We start from the raw sequence: 24,711 nt of genomic DNA, 5'->3' as shown, positions 1-24,711 counted from the left end.
ATACCTATGGTAAAAGATTAAAAACAGGCCCTTAACTGATGTAACAACATAAGGATATCTGTCATTCTGTTCAACATGACCTAGAGGTCTTAGGCAGCTGGGTAAAAAAAGAAAGCAGAAAAAAAGATGTAACTTAAAAGGAAGTATCAACTTTGTCTTCATTCACAAAGTATAATATGTTGCACATTTTTAGTAATAGCAATCTAAATGTCCATCAGTGGAAGGGTGGGTAAATAAATTGTGACATATTCCTCAGCGTAGCACGATTTAGTTGTAGCCGTGAAGATGAATGAACTAGAGTGGGCTTAAACTGGAGTCAACTTAGCATCATTGCCATCCCCTTCTGTAGTCACCTTTCCAGTACATTTCCCAGCATCTCATTTCCGTATGGTTCTGGGTTAGTCTTCCAATGAGGGGTATTTGCATGAACTTGTAATACAGAAAGGAGTAGAGAGTCCTTATTCTGCAGTAGTGGCAGGAAGAAGTTAATTTGCCAGCTCTGCTGAGCAAGCTCTTGCAATTCACTTGCTTCAGTGCAGTAGACACTTGAGGTTGTTGTCAGCCGCCTTCTAGATTCTTAGATTCACAGAGGCTTCTGCATGCAGCAAAATAGTCACTGGCAGCTTTCTTGATCTTTGCTCCCCCAGGTCTTCTAATGGGGAAGGACACCTCTAGTTATGTGTATTAAATCTCTTTCTGCTTGGAATATCTAGAGTCGTTCTGTGTTCCTAACCAAACCCTGACTGACACATTGAGTTACATACACCAGCATGAAAAATTTTCAACAACATGTGGTTGAGTGAAAAAAGTAAACTGCAGGGGCCAGCCCAGTGACGTAGTGGTTAAGTTTGTGTGTCCTGCTTTGGCGGCCCACGGTTCGCAGGTTCATATCCTAGGCACGGACATATGCACTGCTTATCAAGCTGTGCTGTGGCAGGCATCCCCCATACAAAGTAGAGGAAGATGGGTGCAGATGTTGGCTCAGGGCCAATCTTCCTCAGGAAGAAGAGGAGGATTGACAATGGAGGTTAGCTCAGGCCTAATCTTCCTCACCAAAAAAAAAAAAAAAGAGAACTGCAAAATTTTATGAGAGAATTAAAAAGTATGCAAAGCAATATTGCATATTGTTAGTGGATACATACACATGTACTCAAAGTTTAAAAATATGCAAAAGAATGGTGAAACCAAATTCAGGGACAGTGGCTACCTCTAGGAGAAGAGAAGGGGAATGTCATTGTAGACAGTTATACAGGTGATTTCAATTACATGCATATATGTGTTTGCTTTATTTCCTAAAAATTTTCTGGAGAAAATATGGAAAATTAGAAAGTTTGAACAAAGCTGGTTGCTCTTTATATCATTCTCTATATTTGTTTCTCTGTGAGAATAATTACATTAAAAAGATATTTAGTTTTGAAAATCATGATGTAGACCATTGGATTTAATGGCCTCCAAGTCTAAATTTTCAGTTCTGAGATTCTGAAATTTTAAAAGTAAATTAACTTTCAAAATGAAGTATGTGAAAATGACAAATTATGTGAGTTACATTTTTAAAATTTACATATACATTTGATACAATCAGAATTTTGAAAACCACAAAAGGAAGTTATATACATGTTTGTGAAAAGTTAAATTTATATTTGGAAAAATGATGAAATGTATTTATTATTTCACCTTCATTAATAGTGCTCCACATTTAATCAAAGACAAATAACTTCGTAAGAAATACAGCAGTGTTGATGTTCGATAGACTATTTAAATTTTCGTTATTTGGTTTTGAATTGTTGTTAAAAGAAGTTTAGAAATGTTGCATATGATTTTCCCTTAAATTTTATTTTTCTTTTTTGTTTATAAAATTAGAGAAAACCTGAGGAACAGTTATTTTTGGCTTATGAACTTATTGACAAAGCAATTGATGGAATAAATTTGAATTTCATGTTAACTACTTTGCCAAATGGATCATTAGTGATTGACCACTGCTATGCTAAGGTAAGAATGGGAAAATCTTACATTAGGTTGAAGTTTTACTTAACTAGGAAGAGGGATGGCCTTGCAACTAGGCAGTAAAGCATGATTTGTGGTGGTTTCCTTCTCATAGGCTAGAAACATATTCCCCTCTTCCCAGATGAAATCAAGAGTGAGGAGTCTTTGAATTTGTTATTGAAGAGGCTGTTGATGAATTCAAAAAGCAGATTTATGAGTGCGTAAGACAGATTGCAAAGGGTTGAGAAGAATTTAATGGCTAAGAGTAAACTGATAACTTGAGTGATAATAGAATACAGCTATATTTAGTATGCTTTGGTAACTGTATTTCTTTTTTATTTTTACTTCAACCCTACCAAAGTACACCCATGATATAGATGGAGACATTTGCAAACCAGTCACACCAAATAGTTTCATAATGGATTTGCATCTCGAACTAATTCAAGCCCAGCACCGAATAGCTGTTGTGCTTCTTGATCAGTTGCAAGGTAGGAGTCATCAAAGCAAATAATTTGTTCTGAATCAATTTTAAGACAAGTTCAAGTAAAGAATCAATTTAATTTGTAAATTATGTTCTTGTTGACTGGCTGTTTTCCAGACAAATTTCATTATTTTTTTCTTCTCTGATTAATATCAATAGATACCTTTCATTATTTCTTTACACCTTGCATAGCAAATCAGTTATTAAAATTATAAAAAAGTTTAATTAATTATGATTGTTTGAGTTATAGTAAATTATTGATATTTTGTTACTTCAATCAAGCAAGCATTTATTGAGTGTCTACCAAGATCCAGGAACCATGTTAGGCTTGGTCCAAATAAGGCACAGCCTCTACTTTTGAGTTTCTAGATAAGGAAGCCAACTATAACAGTCGAGGTTAATAAATGTAGTAGAAGTGGGCTCAGAGTGTTTGTTCTGGGCACACAGAAGAGGACTGTCTCTATTAGACAAGAAAGTCAGGAGTGGCTTCCTGGAAGAGGTGATAGTTGATCAGAAAGCTAGTAAATATTATCTTTATGAAAATGGAAAAGGAAGCCATTATTTTGGACAGAGAAAATAACCTTTAGCAAAGTAGAAGCAAACCATTGTATGGTGCAGTTTAGGAACTGCTGGAATTCTCTTGTGGCTGGAGTAAAAGCACACGTGGGGAATGACACAGATAAGCTTAGAGAGGTAGATTGCGGTTAGATCCGGAAGGGCTAATGGATTTCTGTTTTATCCTCAAAGCTATTGAAAAACTTAGAGAGACACCTCTGACAGCAGTGTGGACAGATGAGTTGGATCTAAGTTATTTTTGCCTTATTATTAGGTAAAGAGGTCAAAATATTTTTAAAAAGATGCCAACAGTAATACAAATAACACATTTACTTGAGTTTCAAAATAAGATTTAGTATCCTTAGGTCTAAAAACTCTTCTGTTTGAGGTTAAATTTTGATAAAGCCAAGTTATTCTTGGCATGATTATATAGCCAATATTCATATAACTAGCATTTTTCCTTTCAAATTACTGAGTAATTATAGAATAGAGCTAAGTGTTCTGGCCTAATATGACCTCTGATCTCCATCTAAAGCATTCAGATGTCACATCATATATCCAGCTAAATAGATTTAATCAGATGCTGATTAATTAGTTAATTAATTAATTAAGATAGGGGTCCAATTTCATTCTTCTGCTTATGGATAGCCACTTTTCCCAAAACCATTTATTGAAGAGACTATCTTTTCCCCATTCTAGTATTCTTGGCTCCATTGTCAAATATTAATTAAACGTATATGTGTGGGTTTATTTCTGGGCTCTTGATTCTGTTCTTTTGGTCTATACATCTATTTTTATGCCAGTACCAGACTGTTTTGATTACCATAGCTTTGTAGTATAGTTTGAAATCAGGAAGTATGATGCCTCCAGCTTTGTTCTTTCTCAGACACTTTGTCCATGAAGGGATGCTGAATTTTTATTGTTTTAGTGGGTGGGTGGGGGGACAAAAATGAGAGATGTCTTATGCTGCCATGCTGACATTACCCCTCTGTCATCTTCTTCCTTAATCTAGAATAATTCCTTTAAACTTTTTTTTCTTTTATGACATATTTTTGAAGATGTTCCTAGAACATCCTACAATCTAAGTTTCCCTGGTAATTTTCTCGTGGTTATACAGGTGATGTTGTGTACGTCCCATTGTATCACATTAGGCTGCACATATTGTTCTTTTGTTCTATCATTGGTGAGGCAAAGTTTTAATATTTTGTTAAGGTGGCGTCTGCCAGATCTCTTCATTGTAAAGGTACCTTTCCCTCTTTATAGTGAAAAAATAATTGTATTGTCAGATGATGCTTTGAGATAGAATGAGTGTCTTATTTCCCAGCGGATTGTCACCCAATGGTTTTAACTTCTATTGATGATCCTTCTGGTATCAATTGTTACAATGGTTTTACATGGTGATTTTCTAATTGAACTATTCCTGCTACATTTATTTGCTGACATCCTTTGTAAAGAAGAGCTGTCCCTACTTTGCCCCTTTTAATTTTTTGAGTTATTCTATGGATTGAATTTCTTTCTTTTTTTGTGTGTGTGTGAGGAAGATTAGCCCTGAGTGAACACCTGTTGCCAATCCTTTTCTTTTTTTTTTGCTAAGGAAGATTGGCCCTGAGCTAACGTCTTCCTCTACTTTATGTGGGATGCCTGCCACAGCGTGGCTTTATGAGTGGTGCATATGTCTACGCCCAGGATCTGAACCTTTGAACCCTGGGCCACCAGAAGTGGAGCATGGGAACTTAACCACTACACCACTGGCCTGGTCCTGGACTGAATTTCTTTTTTGTTAAATCTTTTAAAATCAGTTACTATTATTGTTCTTTCTGATGCTCAAAGTCACACATTTTGCCAGTGAGAGGCCTCAAAGTGGATTCTGTGTTCTTTTGATATGTCTCCATTATTCTTTGCACAAATATATATATATATATATATACACTTATTCATATATATACACTTATATATGTGAATATTTTCATGTTATGTTTATATATAGTGATATAAATATATAAAAAATATTTTAATATAAAATATATAAATATAAATATATAAAAAATATTTTAATATAAATATATAAATATAAATATATATAAAATATTTTAATATAAAATATATAAATATAAATATATACATAAATATATATATTTATATTACAAGTTCTTTCTGATATTGCCAATTCAAAGTCCAACACTTTGAAAGTCCAAAGTTCTACGTTTCATTTTTGTATTTTCTTTCTTCCATGTTGAGAACTCTGGTTCCCAACAATATCAATGTAACAACTCATTTGCTTTATCTTGTCATATTAACAAAGTACTTTCAGAATTATTAAACCAATACCACCATTAACAACAAACTACTAAGTAAATTCAGGATTTCTTTGCAGTTTGTTTTGTCTTAGAGTATATCACACATCAGAGAGCTGTGTTCACATTTACTTGAATTAATTCTATTTTTTGTATGATTATGTTACCAATTTGATATATATTTAGGACCACTTGTTTGTATTTGCAGTCTGTTTATGTAAAATTTCCTTTTTCTTCATTCTTTTATCCTTTTGCATTTTATTTTAAACATTTACATTGTTTCAAAAACTGTTTCTTAAAAGACTGCATGGTGTGGAGGGAAGCAAATAATTAAAATATCTCTGTGTCATCTTATATAAATGGAAAAATTTGATAAAATTTGATAATTGATACATGAGGTCACTTAGAATAATAACCTTGAGCATTCTTTGGTTTGAGAAGATTTGGATCAGAAATGTATTTCAAAATGTTAATGGCATTTATATGACAGATTTTCTTTAACAAAACTAGCCCACGATTTTCACTTAGTAGCTGTGTTATCTTTTTTAGTGGAGAAGTAGGGTCTATTTACTCAGTTACTAAATAGCTCATTCTCTAATTGTCATCCATAAATCTTTGAAAGCCAAATGATCCTCTGAGTTTTTATCAGAGATATTGATGGTAGACTTGAACTCAAATTTAAATGGAATTAGTTATTACGCCTTTGCAATATCTCTGGGTCTCTTTAATGTTTTTCTCTGCTTTATTGAACTGCCACCTTAGCACAGATTATCACTGTGTTCATCCTGTCTTTCTTCACTCTTGTATGCTGCAACCAGACTAATTTTCCCTAAATACTGCTTTTGTCATTATTATTTAAGAACTTTACAATGGTTGCCTGTTGATGACAGTGGTATTAACTATGACTCATCTGCATTGGGCATTCAGAGTTTTCTTGCAGTCTCATCCTTCTTATCTCTAATGATTATAATCATGAGAGCTATCACTTAATTAGCATTTACAATACCCCAGGTACTGAGAGAATGGTGCATTATTTTCTGCTCTGTGTTGCTATCTCCATACAGATAAATTCCCTTGTCCTTCGCCATTAAAGAAACCTTGTATTCTTTAGTGGTGTCTGTCGGCATCTTTTCATCAATTAGTCACCATCCCATGGTGACTCATGTGCATTAGCACAAATAATTAAACCTCAATAAAAAGGGCTTATTGTAAGGTTACTAGAGGTATCCTCACATACCTCCAAGGGGAGAAACAAAATATTACCAGGTCTCTTGAGGACCAGACCTGGAAAATCAAGAGTCAGTATAGTATTCTCCATCTCCCTGGGCCAGCATACCTTTATCCTTTTCTCCATCATCCAACTGCCTCTGTTTCCTGGACCACCAGTCCCAATTGTACAGCAGGATCTCTCACTGCTCACAATTCAGCTGGCAATAATTTGTGTGTTATTTGAAAATCTTGAGAAGAGAGACTCTGATTCTATCAGCCACAGCTAGAAGAGAGTGGAGGTCTTCACGTGGTACCTAGAGCTCTTGCAGGGACCATGGATGAAGCACACATAAACTTTGAAAAGTTTATGTATAGGGAAAGAGAACAAAAGTAGGTTAGATCCTATTATAAACATTCAAGATGGTTTTACTTAAGATGAAATAGAAAATGAAATATTTTTATAATTTGAAAATTCTTATGTCCTTAGGTATACCATGGCAAGTAAAAGAGAATTTGACAATAAAAGTGCATTATAGTAGATTTGTATGAATTTTTATCTATTAATGAAAAAAAGATAACGTGATAGAGGAAGCAATAATTTTACAGATAGATAGTTACTCTTTAATGTTTAGAAAATATTTCCTTTCTTGGACACAAACCTAATTTTAATGACAATCTCCTCCTCCTCCTCCTCCTCCTCCTTCTTCTCCTTCAGTTTTGCAGACTCCAACTGAGAGCAAAAATATATCTACCAAAGGTCCAGAAAAGCTAAAACAATCTGGAGGCACTGATTGTTTTACAGGTAATTAAAATTGGGATAACCTGTCTTTCCAAGAATTTTTAAAGATAGTTTTTATGTTGCCCTTTTGGTAAAATGTTTGTTTGCTTTTTCAGAATTAAGTGTAATGAATAAAATAAGGAAGAATAAGCTGTCCAAAGCGATTTACTTGATGCAGAAAGCTCTTCTGATATTTGAGAAAGATGCAACCTCTACGTCTTCGCATACATTTTTGATGGTAACAACATTGTCATTCCGTCTTTTAGTCCTGACATACAACCTCTGTTAAAATGAATGATTTATTTCCCTTTGCTAAAAATAATGTGTTACCCTTAACATTAGATATGAACTTTTAGTTTCACCCTATCTAGCCCTCTCTTTGAGAAGTGGAAGAGTCCTGAGCAGGGGAACTAATCTGTATCTCCAGTCCTGAATTCTCCTGAAATGAGAGATTCTGTCTCTGTAGGGACACCTTAAATAGGAAGCCAAATACAATCAGAAGGATTCAAAATGAGGGAAATTATAGAATTTAAGTAATATTGTGCCAGCATAATGCATTTCTTACTATGGAATTAAAACACTTAAAGTCCATTGGCTAAGGTACCTTCTCTCAGATGGATATTGCTAATTTACGGACCAGTCACCTTGTCATCTCACTTTGGCTGGGAAATTGTAGTCTTCTTGCTGATTCATTGTATGTTGATTTAAGAGTTTAAATTCCTGAGGGCAATCATATTTCAAGTTATGGGATCTTGTCTATTTTTGCCCCTATGTATCACCCACAAAAGTTTGCTTGTATTGGCTGAGTGCATGGCACATGATGAAGTAGAGACTAATGCTACAAGGAGCTTGGCTGATAAGGAAAAGAAAAAAGTAGGTCAAAGCTAGGGGGAGGATACAGAGTTTAAGAGAGAAAATTTGGCATATTCATATGCTGACGATGAAGAGCCAGAAAAAAGAGAGAAATTGAAGATATGAGAGAGAGAGGTTAATACATAAAGTGGAGTCCTATAGAAGAAGGAAGGGATGAGATTGAAAACACAGATAAAGGGATTGTCTTCAATGGAGGGTAAGCTGCAGGGCAGATACCTCATCCTCTGAATATAGAAGGGAAGGAGAAATGGACAGATGTAGATTTAAATAAGCCAGTTGGTGTGGAGGCAGAGGGTTGAGTTGATGCTTTCTTATCTCAATCATCTGATCAAGTAGGAGGCAAAGATATCTGCCAACAGTGGAGAGTGATGGTGCAGTAGTTGGACTGAGGAGAGAGAAGATGATTGGAGAATGGAGACGAATGGATAAGGGAGGTGACTCCAAGTTAAGGACTGGCCCGCATCATGAAGTTCTAGCTGAGGTTGAAGACCATGAAATTTTAGGGAGCCCCATCTGCATGGTGGCATGACATTATCCTGGTGTGGTATTCTTAGTAGCCGTGACAGCAGAGATTTGTATGGGGCTGGACTTTTAAAAATGAATAAATGAATAAAAAATGAATAATAAATGAATAAAAAATGGGTGCAGATTGAGTAGGAAAGGAAGTGACACCATCAAGGCATTTAACAACTTTGTGGCTATGGAGATGTCAAGAGACTGGACATCTCTATGAGGTCAGTGACCAGAAAATCAGAGTCTGAGAGAGCTAGAAGGATAGGTGTTTGAGGTCAGAACGTAGAATATTGGAATTTAAGATTTTTGATATGTAGCACTTCCTGGTCATCTGTCCATCACTTCATTCATCCAACAAATGTTTTTGAGCACCTATGATCCGTTCAGCAAATATTTATTGCAACTTGACTATGTGCCTGGTATTATGTTGAGTACAGGGGATAAAAACAAACAAAAATCCTTTATATATTCAACAAATATTGATGGATTGACTTCTCTGTGGTCCCTGCCTTCAAGATAAATCCAGTCTATGGGAACATAGACAAGTAAGTACGTAATTATGGGTCAGTGTCATAGGTGTTTTAGTTTCAAGAGTGCCAGAAGAATTCAGCAGGGGAGTACCTAAGCCAGTAGTGGGGAATGTTTAAGGAAACATCCAGAAGAAGTGACATGAAATTGAATACTGAAAAACAGGCAGGAGTAGCCAGAGAAAGAGGAAGGCAAAGGGTGGAAAGGACATTCTGGGGAGAGAGAACAACACGTGCAAAGGTCCTGAGGCTAGAAAGGTCATCGAATACTTGTAGTTCCAGGGGTCATTCAGTGTGACAGAATGTTAGATGCAATGGCAAAGAGGAAAGGAGGGTGTCAGGAGCGGATGGTAAGAGGTGAGACCAGAGAGAAAGCAGAGTCTAGTTCATAGGAAGTCTAAGGATTTTGGATAGGCAGAGGCTATCAGTGTTCGAGGTGGGGAAGTCTGCCCTGGCAGTATGAGAGAAAAGCCTCATTAAATTTGAATTTCCAGCTTTTGAATGAAGTTTGATGGCAGTGTTGGGTAGTTTCAGCTGACAAGGCCAAGTGGTGTCTGATCTTTGTTGGAAGACTTCTGGGGTGTGTTCAGATCCATTTTCTCAGCAGATGCTTCTGTGGCCACTAGCTACTGTCTAATGCTTGGAGGACATTGGTACTTCAGTCTTATTTCTGTGGCAAATAAAGCTTATCTTTCCATTAGAACTGTTTCTCTCAGGATTGATCTTGTGGCCTTTCAGAGCCTGGAGAGAGAAAAACCTGGAATTTTCTCTTTTGTTTTATTATGACTCAATCTTGTCTGTGTTTATTTATTTTTATTTTGGTGAGGGAGTTATTATCTGTGCCAATCTTCCTCTATTTTGTATGTGGGTTGCTGCCCCAGCATGGCTTGACGAGTGGTGTAGGTCTGTGCCCGGGATCTGAACCCGTGATCCTGGGCCGCTGAAGCGGAATGTGTGAACTTAACCACTACACCACAGAGCCAGCCCCTCGATCTTGTCTTTATACTGTCGTAACATGCCCATTCCCCTGTTATGTCTCTATCTTCCTACCACTAAGAATGGAGACCACACTGGGGATGTGGGATGTCTGAAGTTTTCATGTTCTTTTCTTTGTGTATCTTTTTCTTTTATTTCTTAAGAGAAACTATTTTAACTTAGGAAAAGTTACAAGTATAATGTTCTCTTAGGACAGACTCTTGAGATGCATTTAAAGGCTCTACTTTTTATGAGGGGTCCTCCTTAAGGATTTTCGCCAACTAGGAACATGTTGAATATTTATTTAGAAGTCCTGAAATCTTCCATAGCCACCTCTGCTCCTCAGTGGTAGTTTTTATCCAAGTGTTAAGGCTTAATGATCAGTCCTCAGGGCACTCTCATAAACAACGATGTTATGGCTCAAATAATTGCCAAACCTTCTTTTCTTAAAGAAGATAAATAAATTTCTTTCCCTTGGCAATCATTTTCTACTGGGGTATATTACAGAATGTTTTACATTATCATGATCTTGTAATAAAATTATCCCCAAATCAGTAACTGATGTGTCACCTGATACCATAAAAAGGTTTGAAAAGCCTGGGTCTTTTCAGAACTCTTAAATAATTCATAGCCTGTTTTATTTTTTCAAAAGTTTCCTGACCTTGTGAGCTGATCATCTCATCAGGCGTCTGTTTTATTCCAAATCAATTAAAAGTGGACCAAATTGTTGCCATGAATGAGCAACAAACTTTTGGTAATAACCCGTTTGCTTTCCAAATGAGGCACATGGCTTTTTTGTTGATTATGGGAATTTATTTTTCCCATTTTCCTGTCTTGGTTATTTGACTTCTGGAAGTCCATATTGGCTTTTTACATATTATATCACAAATTTACTTGAATGGATTGCTCCTAGAACCTATCTGAGATGTCCCTGATCTTCTACTTCTGATCAAATAGAGCAATCATCATGTGGCTTATGATCGTTTCTCTTAGTCTGCTTCAGAGTCCATCAGCCAAACATTCAGCATCTTTGCAGGTGGGATTGCTCATTGGGAAGAGGCAGGAATACTCCTCAATCCAAGTGCTAAGGGTTACAAGTGCAGGGGTGTGTACTGTTGTTTTCTATCCAGCATCCATTTCCCCCTCCAAACATTACCTTTTGAGGAATTTCTTCTTCATTAGATGTAATCAGGTGGGACTTTCAGGGGCTTTCTTCTCTGCCCAAGAGGAGGACTAGTGATGCAAGCTAGGCCAATTGGTTGCCCCCTCCTTGGAATCTGAATCTTGAGCAGAGGGATAAAAAGACTAAAACTAGTTGGCGTTCATTTATTCCAATGCCTGTGTCCTGATCAGATGATTATAATTGTGTTCTGTAGACAATCCTGCCTCTCTGTGGTCAAGCCTGGTTTTCCTGTTGCTTCTGTTGCAAAGAATGCCAAATGATGCATCTAATTTTCTCCTAATACCTATTTGTTGGAACTTAAACAAATTGATAGTTGAGATGATCTTAGCAGTTCCAAATTCCAGTAATAGTGCTTCAACTCTAAGCAAAGGAGTATTATGGGTTAGCAGGTTATTTTTTATAATTGACACAGAATCTAATTTTATGGTCCTATTTTGGAACCAGAACTAATGAAGGCCACTAGAAGTTCTAATAACTCCTGGCTTTAATATTTCCTGAATTTACATCTTGATGTCCCCTAAATACCGCTCTATTAGCTATATTAGCAGTAATTGGATTATTGAGTGTAATTATTTTTCCTATTTTACAGCATTTTAGTCAAATCAATTCTATTTGCTTTTTGGGGGAAGATTATATGTGAACTAATTTTTTTCGGAGATTTTCTCAGCTCTTTTTAATTGTTCCTTGCTGAAGTCTTCCTCGTAAAGAGTAAACCCTTTCTGATTCTGACCACCTCCCACCAGGTCGTGTTTTGAGCCAGAGACTTCAAAATACTGGCAGAAGATTTTAGCATGTATATAATGTTAGGTTTTTTTTTTTTTGTTAAACATTTTAAGAGTATTGCATAGGAAACTTCACCTAGGTTTCCTTTCCATGCTTCTTTTAACTTGGCTTTGTATTAAGACATTATAGCATAGTGGTTAGGAGTATAAAGGTCTTGAATTAAAGTTTTGGTTTTATCAATGACTAGTTGTATGACCTAAGTAAGTTTCTTATGCTCTCTTAAATTTTAATGTCTTCGTCTGTAAAACGCAGGATCTTGGAGGACTCAATGAAGTGATGCATATAAAATGCTTAGCGTTTGGCACAGAGTAAGCAGTCAATAAATATTAGCTATTATTATTATTACTACGACTACTACTGCTACTACGCTGTCTTCCACTTTAAGCACTCTAGAACATTCTGTTTTGTCATATTAGAACTATTTTTTGGTGCTTTCGGTATATTTTTCTCTATCAAACTACACATTTCTTTTTGTGTTTTCTTTTAGGTTGATCTTATAAATTGTATATTTTATTCTCAGCAATATTCTTCCTCAGGATTCTTGGATATGACTTAATCTACTTTTCATCTCCTTCTGAAATGTACATAACAGTATTGAGAACTCAGCATATACCTCAGGGAAGTCTACCAGACAAGTAGTAAATATGGCACTTTATCATTCCAGTCTTATGATAGTTGTTTATATATGTCTTAATCATGCCCTTTAAGATTGCATTACATCTTTCCATAAGTCTTTTGCTGCACTGTGGGTGTTAAGCCATTGTCAAATGTATTTAACATCAATCTGTCCTCATATGCATAGAGTAACTTCTGAGAAGAGGCAGGTCTCAACTTCTCGAATGGAAACTATAGGCAGAGAGATTTACATTCAGGTACTAGTACTTTGGACTTCAGTACCGTTGTTTTGTGGCACATTGCAGCACAAACCACCACTGAAAGAATACTCAGAACTTACCTCCCTTGTGAATTGGTGTAGAAGCCTCTTTCCATTGAGGTTCCTTGGCTGATTCTTTCCCTGTGATAGGTCAAGTCTCTTTTCTTCTTTAAGGTTAGTGAGCCCTTCTAATTTGCTAGGCATCGTGCTAGGCAGTGGAAGAAGGTAGGATATAGTTATTTCCCGTTATCTGAACATTGTGGAAAACCCACTTTTTCTTGACCTCTGATTAGGGAATTGTTGTCTAGATTTTGCAGTTGCAGTGCTTTGATGTTCTAGAGTATTGCTGTCATAGGCAACGTTCATGTCCATGCTGGTAACACTTTCTCTTTCACAAATGAGTAGAACTGGTTTCATTGGAATTTTTCCTTCTTGATTTTTTGGGACTTCTTTTCTGGTGATATTTTCTCCTTTCTACCTGAGGAACACCCTTTAAAAAAGTCCTAATCATTTTCTTATAAATGGGATCTTATTAGCAGCTCAATGATTTGGCTCACTAAGTTAGGATTTTAATTTCTAACTAGCAGTAGGGTTTACCTTGAATCCTATTATAGAATTTATCTGATTTACCTAAATTAAAGACTTTATTTTGGGTTTTTCTTTTGTTACCTTTTATTTAAAACTTTAATGCTTTTATTAACGTATTTCAAATCAGGCCATGGGATCTGAGTGAGAGGGTCTAAAGTTAACATTGATTAAGACTCAATCAGAACATTTTAAACATGATGTCTGAAAATGCATTATAGTAAAGATCATCGTCCTCTGTCACAGTTTCATATGTCTCTCATTCAAAACACATTTACTGAACCTAAAGAGTTACATAAAGGACTGTCTTCACCACCAAGGCACTCATTATTTAGAGAGTGTGGACAGTCACGTACACAGACACCATATTGTATAATACCTGCTAAAATAAAGATTGTATGAAATGAAGGGAATGAGTACCTAAATGCATGGGACTTATCTTGGAAGAAGTCAGAAGAGGTGATGTTTGAGTGGGTCTTGAAGCACAGAAGAGGTAAGACCTTCCCGGAAGAGGAAACTGTGTGGGCAAAGACTTGAAGGCATCAAAGAGCAGAGCATTATCAAGCAACGATAAGGAACCATTTCCTCTTTTATGGTTTTGGAGGTTAGGTTGAATAGGGAGGTAGCTATGGAGAAAAAAGAGGAGAGAAGGAGATAAGCCTAGAAGTATAGTTATGATCAGAATAAAAAGGGCTGTGGAGGAGTTTGCACATTACCAAGTATTGGAGGAGCCATTGAAGGACTGGAAGACTGGAGGTTAAAGCGCTTAGAGACTGACAAAAAGAGTAGGAGGCTGATTTACTCATCTAAATCAGTGGTTCTCAGTCCTTGTTGTACTTCAGAATTATCCTTGGCATTTGTTAATAATACAGATGTTTAAGTCCCTCCCCTGGAGATTTTTATCAAGTTTGGAGTGGGGATGAACCATCTTAATTTTTAAATAAACTCCGTAGAGGATACTGAGCAACAGCCAGGTTTGAGAAATGTCCTTGTGATAGCCCAAGGCAGAAAGCAGGAAGTTTTTTAAAATCTCAGTTGAGTTCATGGACATATAGAGAGAAGCTGCTAGAGTCAAATCAGGCGATGCTAGGGTCCAACTGGTTCAATGGAGCAGAAACTACTGAGGCAAATTTTGGGAATAAATGTGGAAAGCCCAGGGCAGTTCGCTAGTCAACTGAGATGGGGTCAAAGGCAGTCTGCATTAATATCAGGGCCAGTGAGGCAGTGCTGCTGGTGTATTTTACAGACTCTAAACATAATCCAGAGGAGGGAAACATCTCCAGACTTTCAAGGCATTGGTCCCCTTCCCTTGTGTTGCGTAATTTTTCCTTAGGGTGATTTTACGTGTTCTTATGCAAGCTGAAATATCTTGGTCTCCACAGCTCATGATGCAAATGAAAGCATATTAACATTTAATATTCAAAATATAACAACTTTTATCTCCCTTCTGTTCAAGTGGGAATTTCCTCCCTCAAAATGTTCTCACAGTTATCTGGGGAATTTACTTACTTTTTTCAGCTCTGGCTTCTTCCTCATCAAGCTCCCACCTACGTTGCGTGGCGCGTCTGTCCTCTCAGGGAGCCAAAGCTGGTCTGTTGTCTGTGGTAGAAGGTGGAGAGGCAAATGAGCCTCTCTCCGTCCCATGCTGGTTGTGTCCTCTGGGCTGGACTGGCACTGCTGCCTTGACTCTCTCATAGTCTTTTATGACGCAGCTCCTGCAACATCTGACCCTTACCCTTTTTCCATCCATTTTCTCCATTTTTTTTTCTCAGTTTGGTTGAATGAGTGAAAAAGTAGAGATGATGGAGGATAACAGATGCCATCCTATCTCCTTGATTGATTGACTGATTCATTCATCAATGACTCAATGGTTACACTGCACACTTAGCTTTTGACCTAAGGTCTTTGGCATGTAGGCTCTAGAAACATGGTTAGCATATAATACAACCTTTCTCACATGAAGGAACAACTGTCCTATGCAGATGGCTGAGATTCTTGAACTACAAATGCAGAAAAATTTTTCAAGATCTCCTGGCACAGAACAAGTGGAATTAAAATACCATTTATTATTACAGATAATTTTTAATCACGACTAGTGATTTTAGACCTTAATGTCAACCATTTCCAATAAAAAATAAAAATGAGAAGTTAATTTTGATCTCAATTTAGGGCAAGCTTTATTAATTTAGGAAAAAATGTGTGATGTGATGGTTTTATAATCTTCACTCCCACAGGGAACTGGTTTACTCACCCAGCTTTAAATATCACTTTGTGCATGTGGCTTCCAGATCCTATCTCTAGTCTTATCCTTTCTTTTGAGCTTGAGTCCAGATTTCCAAATGGAAGCTTCAAACTCAGCATGTCTTCTGTAGGAGAAACAGCACAGGTTTTTATATCAGAGTGAAATGCATTTAAAATTTGGTAGACAGACATTTGGTCTTCTCATTTCCAGGATTTCTTTTCTTGTATTCGTTAAATTGTCTAGAACCTCCAGAAGAAAAAGGAAGAGTGATGTTCTGTCTCCTTCTGGATTTTATTGAGAATTCTTTTAGTGCTTCACTATTAGCCATGGTTTTGGCTGTTGGCTAAAATTAATATTTTTTTTCTCATGCTGAAAAAAGAGCTTTTGTAGTTTATTGAGGTTCCTCTCCAGCTTTATTAAAGTATAATTGACAAAATTGTAATATTTTAGAATGTACAACGTGATGATTTGATATATGTATACATTGTGAAATGATTTCCATAATCAGGTTAATTAACACATTTATCACCTCATATAGTTATCTTTTTTTTTTTTTTGGTGACATTGCTTAAGATCTACTCCACTAGCAAATTTCAAGTATACAATACTGTATTATTAACTATAGTCATCATGCTGTACATTAGATCTTCAGAACTTATTCATCTTATAACTGAAAGTTTGTGCCCTTAGACCAACATCTTCCCATTCTCTACCCGACTCCCCCACCCCTGGCAACCACCATTCTACTCTCTGTTTCTATGAGTTTGACTTCTTTTTTTAAGATTCCACATATAAGTGATAACATGTAGTATTTCTCTTTCTCTGTCTGTCTTATTTCACTTAGCATAATGCCCTCAAGGTCATCTGTTGTCCCAAATGGCAGAGTTTTCTTCTTTTTTAATGCTGAATAGTATTCCATTTTATATATATATAGAATTTTCTTTAGCCATTCGTCCATTGATGGACGCTTAAGTTGTTTCCATATCTTGGCTATTGTGAATAATGCTGCATGAACATAGGAGTGCAGATACCTCTTCGAGATAATGATTTCATTTCCTTGGGATAAATACTCAGAAGTGGGATTGCTGGATCATATGGTAGTTCTATTTTTAACTTTTTGAGGAACCTTCATACTGTTTTCCATATTGGCTTTACCAGTTGACATTCTCACCAAAAGTGTACAAGGGTTCCCTTTTCTCCCCATCCTCACCAACATTTGTTAATGCTTGCTTTTTGATAACAGACATCCTACCAGATGTGAGGTGATATTGTGGTTTTGACTTGCATTTCCCTGATGATTGGTGATGCTGAGCATCTTTTCATGTACCTGCTGGCCATTTGTATGTCTTCTTTGGAAAAATGTCTATTCAGGTTCTTTGCCCGTTTTAAAATTGAGTTATTTGGTTTTTTGCTATTGAGTTGTAAGAGATCCTTATATATTTTGGATATTAAGCCCTTATAGGGTATATGGTTTACAAATATTTTCTCCCATTCCATAGGTTGCCTTTTCATTCTGTTGATGGTTTCCTTTGCTGTGCAGCTTTTTAGTTTGATGTAGTCCCATTTGTTTATTTTTGCTTTTGTTTTCTGTACTTCTGCTGTCAGATCTAAAAAATTGTTGCCAAGACCAATATCAAGGAGTTTTTTCTTTATGTTTTCTTCTAGAAGATTTACAGTTTCGGGTCTTGTGTTTAAGTCTTTAATCCATTTTGAGTTGATTTTTGTGTATAGTGTAAGATAAGGGTCCAATTTCATTCTTTTGAATGTGGATATTAAGTTTTCCCAACAGCATTTATTAAAGAGACTATCCTTTCCCCATTGTTTATTCTTGGGGATTTTGTCAAAAATTAGTTGACTGTGTACGTGTGGGTTTATTTCTGGGCTCTCTATTCTGTTCCATTGGTCTATGTTTCTTTTTTTTTTTCTAGCACTATACTTTTTGATTAATATAGCTTTGTTATACAGTTTGAGATCACAAAATGTGGTGTCTCCAGCTTTGCTCTTCATGCTCAAGATTACTTTAGCTATTTGGAGTCTTTTATGTTTCTATATGAATTTTTAAGATTTCTTTTTCTATTTCTGTGAAAAATGCCACTGGAATTTTGATAGAGATTGTATTGAACTTGTAGATCACTTTGGGTAGTATGGGCATTTTAACAATATTAATTCTTCCAATCCATGAACATGGTATATTTTCCCATTTATTTGTGTCCTCTTCGATTTGTTTTACCAATGTTTTCTAGTTTTCAGTGTACAGATCTTTTATCTCCTTGGTTAAATTTATTCCTAACTATTTTATTGTTTTTGATGCTATTATAAATGGGATTGTTTCTTAATTTCTTTTTTGGATAGTTTGTTGTTAGTGTATAGGTATACAACTGATTTTTGTATGTGGATTTTGGATCCTGCAACTTGACTGAATTCATTTGTCAGTTCTAACAGTTTTTTGGTGGAGTCTTCAGGGTTTTCTATATATAAGATCACGTCACCTGCAGAGAAAATTTTACTTCTTCCATTCTGATTTGGACGCCTTTCATTTTTTTTTCTTTTCTGATTGGTCTGGCTAAGATATCTAGTACCACATTGAATAGGAGTGGTGAGAGTGGGCACTCTTGTTCCTGATCTTAGAGGAAATGTTTTCAACCTTTCACCACTGAGTGTGATGTTAGATGTGGGTTTGTCATATATGGCCTTTATTATGTTGAGGTATGTCTCTTCTATATCCAATTTGTTGATTTTTATCATGAAAGGATGTTGAATTTTGTCAGATTCCTTTTTATGCATCTATTGAAATGATCATTATTTTATCTTTCATTTTTTTAATGTGGTGTATAACATTGATTGATTTGTATCGTATTTATGTTGAACCATCCTTGCATCCTAGGAATAAATCTTGCTTGATCATGGTGTATGATCCTTTTAATGTACTGTTGAATTTGGTTTGCTAATATTTTGTTGAGGATTTTTGCATTTATGTTCACTAGGGACATTGGTCTTTAGTTTTCTTTTCTTGTAATGTCTTTGTCAGGCTTTGGTATCAGGGTAATGCTGGTCTCATAAAATCAATTTGGAATTGTCCCCTTCTCTTTAATTTTTTGGAAGAGTTTGAGAAGGATTGGTTAATTCTTCTTTAAACTTTTGGTAGAATTCACCAGTGAAGTCATCCGGTCCTGGACTTTTCTTTATGAGGAGATTTTTGATTATTGATTCATCTTCTTACTTGTTATTGATCTGTTCATATTTTCTGTTTCTTCATGCTTCAGTATTGGTAAGTTGTATGTTTCTAGGAATTTATTGATTTCTTTTAGGTTATCCAATTTTTTGGTGTATAATTAGTTACTCACAGTAGTCCCTTATGATCCTTTGTATGTCTGGGGTATCAGTTGTAATGTCTCCTCTTTCATTTCTGATTTTGTTTATCTAAATCTTCTGTCTTTTTTTAGTCTAGCTAAAAGTTTGTCAATTTTGTTTATCTTTTGAAAAAAACCAGCTTTCATTTTAGTTGATCTTTTCTATTGTCTTTCTGGACTCTATCTCATTTATTTCCCCTCTGACTTTTGTTATTTCCTTCCTTTTACTAACTTCAGGCTTAGCTTTTCTGTCTTTTTCTAGTTCTTCGAGATGTAAAGTTAGATTGTTTATTTGAGATCTTTCTTTTTCTTAATGTAGGCATTTTCGCTATAAACTTCTCTCTTAGAAGTGCTTTTGCCACATCCCATAAGTTTTGATATGTTGTGTTTCCATTTTCATTTGTCTTAAGATATTTTTTGATTTTGTCTTCTTTTTAAAAAAAAATAGTAAAGAATGTTAAAAATGTTCAAACATCTTTCTGGCCATTGAGCCTGTAATCATATTTTTTCTCATTTGATTTATGGATAGATTAAATTATATTCATATACTTCCTGGTATTAAATTATCCTTGTATTCTTGGGAGAGAGACACATAATTATAGTGCATTATTCCTTTAATGTATTGTTAGATTCAATGTATTAGTATTTTATTTAAGATGTTTGAATTTACGTTTGTAAGAAGATTGTTCTATGTCTTTAAGTGTAGTTATTTTTTAGATTATATATCAAAGTTATAATAATTTTGCAAAGTTATTTGAGAAGCTATCTTTCTCTGTAGTTAGAAATTTTTTAAATGGCTTAGGAACTATCAGTTCCTTGAGATTTGAAATATTTTTTAAATGAAATCACCTGAGCTGGACACTTTTGTGGGAACTGTTTTTTTGGATATCCTTTTTGGTTTCTTCCATCATTATTCCTGTGTTCAAGTTTTCTGCTTCTCGAGTCAGTTTGCTGATTTGTATTTTCATCCCAAATGATCAACGATGCTGTGCATCTTTTCATGTGCTTATTGGCCATGTGTGTATCTTCTTTAGAGAAAAGTCTGTTCAAACCCTTCGTCCATTTTTTAATGGGGTTGTCTTTTTATTATTGACTTGTAACACTTCTTCATGTATTCTGAATACAAATCCCTTATCAGATATATGACATAAATATTTTCTCCCATTCTGTGTGTTGTGTTTTCACTGTCTTGATGGTATCATTTGAAGTTGTAAATTTTGATAAAGTTAATATATCTACTTTTTCTTTTGTTGGTGTGCTTTTGGTGCCATAGCTAAGAAACCGTTGTCTAACCCAGGGTTGTGAAGATTTAATCTTATGTTTTAAGAATTTTATAATTTTTGCTGTTACATTTGAGTCCATAACTCATTTTAAGTTAATATTTGTGAATAGTGTTGTGTAGGGGTCTAACTTCATTCTTTTGCGTGTGAATTGGGCCAGCACCATTTGTTGGACAGACTATTCTTTCTCTATCATTCATTTAATTTTAATCTTTGCGTAGGTTTTTGCCTTGGAGCTCAGTTAAAGAATCTTTGCCTTTTAATTTAATTTGAAAGAGGAGTTTCACCCATTTAAATGTGTTATTATTGCCGATATGTTTAGCCTTACTTTTGAAATATTATTTAGATCTTCCAATTTTTATGTTTCTTTTGTTTTATGTGTTATCACTCTATATATAACCTTTTAAAAAGGTGATTGCTTTACCCTCAGGTTTACAGAATAAGTGTTTCTGTCTATGTTATTTCTTCTTGCTGATAGGAAGAAACTCTCAATAATGTGCATTTCATAAACCACATACACCAATAGTCTCATTACTTGAGAGTCACACTTCAAGTTGCACTAAAGGTAGGTGTACATTCATCAGTATAAATGCAGATGATTGTGTTATGAACTTTTCAAGGACAATGAAATGTGATGGTAGATATTTTGGAGGGTTTGATTTGAAAATGAAATGTCTCATATTGATGTATGATAATAATGATAAACATATTAAACATACAAATATGATGCCACTGCCTTATGTAATAGCTATTTTTTTTTACTTAACCTTACTTAGTAGCTATTTTTTACTTCTGTAAAATCATTCATTGCTTGAAATATGTATGTCACTGAGGCTCAGAAAGCTACATATAGCAAGATAATGTTGTTTAACATTACCAGAATTCTACAAATATAAATGAAGTTCACAGTCTCGAAATGTCTTTTTCTGTTTTCATGCTTTATTACAGGAAGCATATTCTTTAATTGAGAAGATCGAAGCAGAACAAAATGCCCTATATTCATATCAGAAATATGTAGAAAGTTCAAAAAGAAAGAAAAGCAGAATCCCTCCTCCACCTATCCTGCTATCCCGAACTCATTGTTCTGTGACATTGAAACCTGCTCCCTTTATTTCAGATGTCAAGGTATGTTGTCCATTATCATCTTTACCTCAAGCAACGCAACAAAGGTACTTTTATCACTACAATGACTCATACTTTTGTTGCTTTTGGGATTTGAATAATCTTGATTATAAGCATAGACTGTGGGATTAGTATTCTAATGTCTTAGCTATGCTTTCTTCATGATCTTTTTCCCTTTATGCTATTTCCCTTTCTGCTCCAAATAACCTTGCTATACTCAATTGTATAGTAAGCAGAAATAATAGAGAAGCATTTCTCTCTAAGTATCTTTGTCACAAAGTCATATACTGACATCCTAATGCTCAAGATAGAGAAGGTCTCAGTTGAAGAAGAATAATGGGCCAGCCCCGTGGCTTAGCGGGTTAAGTGCGTGCGCTCCGCTGCTGGCGGCCAGGGTTCGGATCCCGGACGTGCACCGACCACCGCTTGTCGGGCCATGCTGAGGCTGCGTCCCACATACAGCAACTAGAAGGATGTGCAACTACGACGTACAACTATCCACTGGGGCTTTGGGGAAAAAAATAAATAAATAAAATTATAAAAAAAAAAATTAAAACAAAACAAAACAAAAAAAAAATCAGACATTTGAAGATGATAGAAGTTATTCTCAGAGCCAATGATGGAGATGGGGAAATTTGGAGGTGGTTAATTTAGAGGTTCTTTCCTGAGTTCTTCCAAGTAAATGGGGATTCTTTTAATGCAAACAAATGACAATTCCAACCATAATTGTAAATTATAAGTCTTTATGTATTTATTGAAGAATGAAATCTCTCTCCCATGCCCCATGCCTTGGAACTTTGCCTAAATATGACCATAACTTGAGATTTAGTTTCCTCACAAGTGTTTGGTTCCACCTAATTTATATTTTAAACATTACATTTTCATCTTTTGGTTGACCAACAACATGCTCTTTGATTTTGATAACAAGTAAACTTTTATCTTTGATTATCTTTAGGATGTTCTGCTTGAACTCACATCAACTTGGTATGGTGCAAAGGACATGCACTTTAAAGTCAGGCAGATGGAGGTTTAAAATTCTAGCTCTACCCCTTACTAGCAGTATGACCTTAGGAAATCTTACAATACCTCCTGAGGTGTTTTTTTGTTTTGTTTATTTTTGTTAGTTTTTTTAATTTGTAAAATATGTTTACTGTGAAAATTAAATGAGATAATATATAATATTCTTGGCATATTAATTGATATCCCTTCATCTCTTCTATTAACATATGTAGTAAAATTTACTAAAAACAATTAATGATTTTATAGACTGTAATTATGTTATTTAATGATTATTTTTCATAAATTTTGTGCAATGAGCATGATTCAGTGTCTCTTATCTGTCAAACTCTGTGGGAGGTAATTGAGGTATAAAAATCAACACAAAGCATGGTTTCATTCTTTGAGGAGCTTCGGATTGATAGGAGATGGACATCAGTGAGCAGTAATACCACCTTCATGATACTTTATAATTGGGGGAGCAGAAGAAGCTTTCATCTTACAGCTAACTGTGGTATAAGAAATGCATTCTTACAATTGCTAGCAGTTTTAAAATTCAACTTTGGATTTTTATGGATCTGTTTAAGAATAAGGATTCACCAATTTTGGAAATTCAGTACAGAACTAAGACTGGATGATTGACCAAGAGTTTTTGTTTTTATTCAAATGTTTTGTCTTGTTTAATTCAAATCTCATGTTTTATGTATTTCAATTTAGTGACTAGTTTTGTTTCATAGAAATAAAGGGAATAGAAATAGGAAGGCATGGGTCTCATGTTTCGCCTATAGTTGTCGCACTTGTCCTTTAGCACATTACGTGAGGTTTGTCTATATTAGACCTTAGTGGAGTTGTGTGCTCCAGGAAATTATTACCTTCGTTTACCTACTCATCAACACCAGATGGTGCTATGGGCTTAAATAAGTTTTCAGGTTTGAGCATTCAGCCATCTTTTGTTTTATCAAAATCTCTTGTTAAGGCATTTGTTTCATTAAAATCTGTTTTAATAGTTGAAAATGCTGATGTTATAAACTTTCAGTTCTAAAGTTAGTGGTGATTTTTTCATCGTGTCTTCACTCTTATGTATGTTCTAATTACACATTGCGTCTTATAGTTAAACAAACTAAGATATTTTCTTCTGTGGAACCAAATAAAAATATAAAGTCTGCTTGTAAAAATGCTTTTAGAGAGAATTTTTACCCTTCAAATTCTGGTTTATATATAGATCTTAACTTAGAGCAATAATGATCTAAGTCATGTAATACAGTCTTTCTGCCCCTTTTTTTCTCTATGAAAATTTGTACTCTTTTTGCATAGAAAGTCAAGGAAAGTTAGTTTCTAAATTTTTTCTGAGACTCATATGATTTTTTTTCCCCTGGCCTCCAGCTTCCAGGTTACTTCAACGCTCTCTATATCCTTGGAGTTCTCTTATCTTTGTCTAGTGCTCCTTAATTACTTGAAAATTCCAAATTTTCTTTGAAGACACAAAGGTTTGGACAACTGCACCAGAAATTCTAATTCATTAAGGCTAGGCTGACTTGGGTATATGTAATTTAAAAAGTAGTTGATTCTGTGCAAACAGTATTTTAGAAAGTGATTCTGCTGCACAGTCAGGGTTAAGAACTAACTACTTGTGCAGACAAGACAAGATTAGAAGTTTTCTGTTGATCTGGAGGAAGAAATCACAGGCTAAGCTGTAAGAGGCAGTTGCTTCTTAGAGACAATTCCATTTTTCCTTCTTTTCAGCTCCCCTTCTAATTTAGGAGTTGAGATGTTGTGAGGTAGAGCCTCTGGAGAAAAGGGAGTGCCACAATGATGACAACCCCCCAGCCCCAACCCCTGGACAGTATCGCTTCTTCATAGTGCTATTCCCTAGGTATCAACTTGCTCCCTTTTCTCTTCAGTGAGAATAGTTCATTCCAATAAGGAATCTCCATTATTTTGACATGTTGGCAAAAAGACCATTGTCTAACCATTTAATGAAGTTTAAATTTGGTTATTTTTGTGGAATTTGCATTTGCTTTTGGTTTATGTCTATATTTAAGAATTATCAATGGAATATCATGTTTCAGAAAAGTTATAAACTAGAGAAAAAAATTGCCCATAATCTT

The 24,711-nt window shown here is 35.2% G+C and overlaps 1 protein-coding gene across 1 annotated transcript in view; it reads left to right on the top strand.

The window, feature by feature from the left end:
- Window positions 1-24,711, top strand: part of CFAP54 (cilia and flagella associated protein 54) — a 290,316-nt gene that overhangs the window by 52,544 nt on the left and 213,061 nt on the right. The window contains exons 16-20 of the mRNA XM_058568605.1: window positions 1,861-1,989; window positions 2,345-2,477; window positions 7,238-7,324; window positions 7,417-7,538; window positions 21,434-21,610. Coding sequence (XP_058424588.1) covers window positions 1,861-1,989; window positions 2,345-2,477; window positions 7,238-7,324; window positions 7,417-7,538; window positions 21,434-21,610 — 648 coding nt within the window. The remainder of the gene's footprint in view (window positions 1-1,860; window positions 1,990-2,344; window positions 2,478-7,237; window positions 7,325-7,416; window positions 7,539-21,433; window positions 21,611-24,711) is intronic.

This window comes from Diceros bicornis, chromosome 25, assembly GCF_020826845.1.
Source record: "Diceros bicornis minor isolate mBicDic1 chromosome 25, mDicBic1.mat.cur, whole genome shotgun sequence".
NCBI classification, from domain to species: Eukaryota; Metazoa; Chordata; class Mammalia; order Perissodactyla; family Rhinocerotidae; genus Diceros; species Diceros bicornis.
Note: the sequence above shows the minus strand (reverse complement) of the source record. Positions and strands in the feature narration are given on the sequence as shown.